Source organism: Lontra canadensis, unplaced genomic scaffold, assembly GCF_010015895.1.
Source record: "Lontra canadensis isolate GAN:19392208 unplaced genomic scaffold, GSC_riverotter_1.0 scaffold2079, whole genome shotgun sequence".
Lineage (NCBI taxonomy): Eukaryota > Metazoa > Chordata > Mammalia > Carnivora > Mustelidae > Lontra > Lontra canadensis.
The window spans coordinates 2,468-7,556 of NW_022633063.1; the positions used below are offsets into that span (position 1 = coordinate 2,468).

A 5,089-nucleotide genomic window follows, 5' to 3' on the forward strand; every position below is an offset into this window, starting at 1 on the left:
TATCATGGTTTAGTTTCTGTTAGAAATGACAGCAGAGATTTATTTCTTCTCTCCCAATACCTAAAAGAGGGCTGGAGAATACACAGTGAAGCTAAAACTTCCAAGGTTCTAATCATGGCTTCATTTCTTCTAGTGTCCAGCCCCACCCAGGAGCCCACCAGAGTGGCCTCGTACAAATGACAGTGCCATCACCCATGAAATTCCTAGGGATTTAGAAGCCCTGTGTCAGACATCAGCATCAAAGACCATACTGGAGAAGCAAAGATGCACTTAGTACTCTTGTCATTTAGGGAATTACAAGAGTTTTAGTGCCTCGAACTGGAGGTAGAGACCAATAAATATATTTTCTATTTTATACCTTTAAAATCAAATATTGGCCTTATATAATTAGATAATATTTGAAGACTAAAGGGTAAACTTTTTAACTTACTTCTTTAACGTGTTCAAAGGTGACATTTTTCATCTGGACCGGATCTACTGCAGAGTCAAGCCCCGTTGTTGTCCGGAAGCAGACTAAAGAGAAAAAAAATAATTGTTTATATATCTGAGGGTTTCATAAATACCTTCATAAAATACCTTATTATTCAGACGTAAGAAAGTACAGAAAATTATATCTAAGTTTACATACATTAATTCATAGTGAAGTAAAGAAACTACATCTTCCAGATTTCTAGACCATGTTCAAGGAATAAATGACTCACATTAAAATGACATCTTAATTTTTTTTTTAAAGATTTAATTTATTTATTTGACAGAGAGAGACATGGCGAAAGAAAGAACACAAGCAGGGGGAATGGGAGAGGAGGAACAGGCTTCCCGCCGAGCAGGGCATCTGATACTGGCTCGATCCCAGGACTCTGGGATCATGACCATAGCTAAAGGCAGACACTTAACGACTGAGCCACCCAGGTGGCCCTAAAATGACATCTTTACACCTTCCAATTAAAATGAAAAATTATTTCCCTCTTCTCCTATAATATCTAACAAGAGAAATTTAAACCATTCTCAAACTCACCTCTGCATAAAAATCACTTGAGAAATGTATAAATGCAAGTTCCCAGGCCATGGCCCAGAACTTCTGGTTTGTAGATTTAGAAAAAGGCCGAGGACAGTTTGCATTTTTAACCATCACCCTAAATTATCCTGATACAACTGGTCAGGGATGCATACCATGAGATACACTGCCTTAAACCTAGCATAAAAACAGCACTAGCATTTTATTTAAAAAGGGTAAACCTTAAAAGAGATTATTTCACTTTTCATGCAGCCTCCTCCTCTAGCAACTACTATTACTTGCCCTCAGATGATATGTATCAGTAATGACATCATTAATAACCGTGAAAGCTTGGAAAGACAGTAAAATACTTCAGATCAACTACAGGGAACTATTACAAAACTTTCTTAAAACCTCTCCCCTTTGGTTAAACTTCCCTACTGAACAGATGTTAGTGAGTAAATAGAGCAATTACTAATTTCCTCAGAAAAAGACAAAAATATTGTCTTTAAGACAGAAATTTAGATGCCAAAAAAAAAAAAAATCAGTAAGCAAAACCAGAGTTTTGTTGAAAACACTTAACATACCAAGAACACACAAGTTGGCAGAGCAAATGTAATAGAGTAACTCTACACTGGACACTAACAGTTTTAGCCCACTACATTGTTTATTTAAGGATCTACACAGAGGGACTTTATAAATTATGCAAATTAAATTTATAGCCAAACCACTTGAACCTTATAAGAAATTATAAGGCAATGCACTTCACATTTTGATACATATTTTGGTTTAATATAAGAAATTAAGAAACATAAAAATAATAGCCAGAACTAACCCCACCCCTCCAATATCGATCATATGGTGTTGCTACACTGGTTGTGTTTTGAAAATAAGGAGACAACAGAAGGTGACTCTAGCTATAAAAAGAATATTCTGGGGGCACCTGGATGGCTCAGTCGGTTAAGCTTCTGCCTTCCGCTCAGGTCATGACCTCAGGGTCCTGAAACTGAGCTCCACATCCGGCTCCCTGCTCAACGGGGAGCCTGCTTCTCCCTGTGCCTCCTGCTTCCCATGTTTGCACTCACTGCCTGTCAAATAAAATCTTAAGAAAAAAAAAAAAAAAAAAAAAAAAAAAAAGAATATTCCTGGATGTTAAAATCTCATCTAAGGTTTGATGCCACAATACACTTAAAATATCTGGGGTAACATGCAAGTTCGGGGATGAAGTCCTGATCCAGACCAACTGTTACTCTTTAATTGTTATCAGTTTTTTCTCTCAAGGTAACCAATCATCAAGAACATAGAAAACACGAGGTAAAAACTGAATAGCTGAGAAAGCAAAAGGAACGACTTAGGATGGGCATTATTACTTCATTTTAGACTGGTAAACTGAGAACTACGAGAATCGCATGAGGCAATTCTTAATTGTATACTAAATTTATATGTGTGTGTGTGTGTGTGTGTGTGTGTGTGTGTGTGTGTGTGTTTTAGATTTTATTTATTTGAGAGGGGGAGAGAGAAAGCACACAAGTGGGGGAAGGTGCAGATGCTTCGATCCCAGGACCCTGAGATCATGACCTGAACTGAAGGCAGATGCTTAACCAAATGAGCCACCCGGGAACCCCAAATTGTTATATATTTATGTATTATATATAAATTTTTCATAACTTTATTAGTGTGTCTTTGAAATGGGGGACTAGTTCACTTTGTATTGCTATTATAAAATCATTCTACATGTTTTTTCAATTTTATAATTGGACAGGTGTAATTTTCTAGAAGTCTGGAAAACCAACCATTAACAGAAGCTAAGCTAACATTTTTGTTCTAACATAATCCTTGGAACATTAACAAAATATTGCTTTCTCAAATACAACTTGAAATTCATACAGTGTCTGAAGGAACTTTTCTTGTAACCCACAAAGCAATGTAAATATAATGAGGCCTGATAATGCAGTTGGCATGTAACCATAACAGATTAAAACTTTTATACCGCAATGCAAAAAACCACCACAAATTGACCCAATCTGTGAAGTGTTGACTTAGGAAAGAAAGGCCTAGACACCAGAACAGTAAATGATGGGGTGCCTAGGTGGCTCAGTGGATTAAGCCTTTGCCTTCAGCTCAAGTCATGGTCTCAGGGTCCTGGGATCGAGCCCCACATCACACTCTCCGCTAAGCAGGGAGCCTGCTTTCCCCTCTCTCTCTGCCTGCCTCTCTGCCTACTTGTGATCTTTCTCTCTCTGTCAAATAAATAAATAAAATCCTTAAAAAAAAAAAAAAAGAAAACAGGAAATGCTTCTTCTCTCCTGTCTAAGGCAGACTATGAAAAAAAAGTCGAGTACTTAAAAGATTAAAAAAAAAAGATAAACAAAAAGAGCCTTTACCAGATAAAAATGGATTTTTTAAGAGTCCATAAATGCCAAACAGCAGCAGAACGAAGAAAATCAGACGAGTTCGTCTCAGAGAATCTGGAGGAGGAAAAGAAAAAAAAACCTAAATCAAATAACAACAATGACAAATGACACCTTGACAAAAAGCAAGAATTAGGTTATTGACGGTAATCATATTCCATCAAATGCCATTTTGGAACCTGACATTCTTTTATATAGTTGCCATGCTTTCCTTTCAGCATCCTATTATCAAAAACCTCATGAAGGTGCTCATGCTACTGTCCTTGACTCTGGTTCTCATTTGAGAAAAGGGAGATTGTCAACAGGTATTTCCATTTTGACACAGCGTAAGTTACAAATATAATGGAATATAACCAATGGAAAGGTGCTTATGTGTTAGAAAAAATATGTGTAACCACTTAAAGGTAGGACTATGACTTCCTTTTAGATATTCTTCCCAAATATGGATGGTGTCTAATCAACTTACCATTGGTTTTTTGCGCTAGGGCTTGAGCTTTCAGAAAGCCCTCTGCAAAACCAGTTTTAAATGCATCTTGGTGAGCTTCAGGTATATTTTTGGTTTTCATGAGTTTGTCCAAACTCTCAACATCTGATCCCCTGTCCCACAACAGGAACCCCTAAATACACAAACAAGGCATTACTATAGAGATAACACTGCCCAATAATATAATGATCACTTACAAAAAAAATCCTTTCAAAAATTCTAGAATTTCTAGTTTTTGTTGACCATCAGAAGAATTACACTAAGACTCAAAAATAAATTACTTAATCAACGGCAAGGAAACTAACCCTGGAACTTACACTTCCATCAGTCGATTAAGAAAGAAACTCTCTGTAAGAACACTATACTGAAGACAGTAGGTCGCCTGTGGACTCAGGGTTCCAATGGTTTGCTGTTCACACTCCTTTATCTCTACTAGAGGAAAAATCTCATTAATTTATTAAATGTTTATTGAGAACCTTTTACAAAATTGGACTCGTATAGGTTGTGAAAACGTAAAGATAAACAACCAATGATCAGAAAGAATGTCCTCAGTCTACTGGGGAGAGATAAACAAGTAACTAATTTTTTGAAATCATTTTGATGTTATGTTAGAAGTTCTAGGTCTGGGAGCACCGGGGTGGCTCCGTCAGTTAAGCATTCGACTTTTGTTGTAGGTCAGGGCATCATCTCAGAGTCATGGATCAAGCCCAACGTCAGGCTCGAGCTCAGCAAGGAGTCTGCCGAAGATTCTCTCCCTCTCTTTCCCTCCCCCACCTTGCTCCTCCTCTGGTCGCATGCATTCCCTCTCTCAAGTAAAGAAGATCTTAAAAAGAAAAAAAAAGAGGTTCTAGGTCTGGTGGTAAAATAAATGCTACCTCAGAAGTCAAGAGAGGCATCACAGAGAATAGGATTTCTAAACCACAGGGAACACAAAGCATAAACAATCTGACAGAGCCATGAAATAACAGGCCTTAGCAGTCGGGAACGGCAAGCCATCTTGTATGACAGGACTTTAAATGCCAAGAAACAAGCGCAGCAGAGGTTCAGAGGGGGTCCATATTTAAAGATGAGAACAGAAAAATGGTTGGCAGAGGCCAAATGGATGCTACAGCAGGAAACTGACAAGAAAGCAGGGGAATACAATTATTACATTAAAACATTTTAGACAGATGGTGGGTTGGTGGCAGTCTGGAGGCTGGA

At 37.7% G+C, this 5,089-nt stretch overlaps 1 protein-coding gene across 1 annotated transcript; it reads right to left on the minus strand.

The window, feature by feature from the left end:
- Positions 1 to 2: 2 nt before the first annotated feature.
- On the minus strand, positions 3 to 4,022 carry LOC116863661 (ATP-dependent zinc metalloprotease YME1L1-like; the record flags this gene model as incomplete). The annotated part of the gene is made up of 4 exons (XM_032851043.1): positions 3 to 71; positions 431 to 513; positions 3,379 to 3,462; positions 3,872 to 4,022. Coding segments are annotated over 4 exons (387 nt in total), but the record flags the coding sequence as incomplete, so codon positions are not given.
- Between the last annotated feature and the right edge of the window lie 1,067 nt (positions 4,023 to 5,089).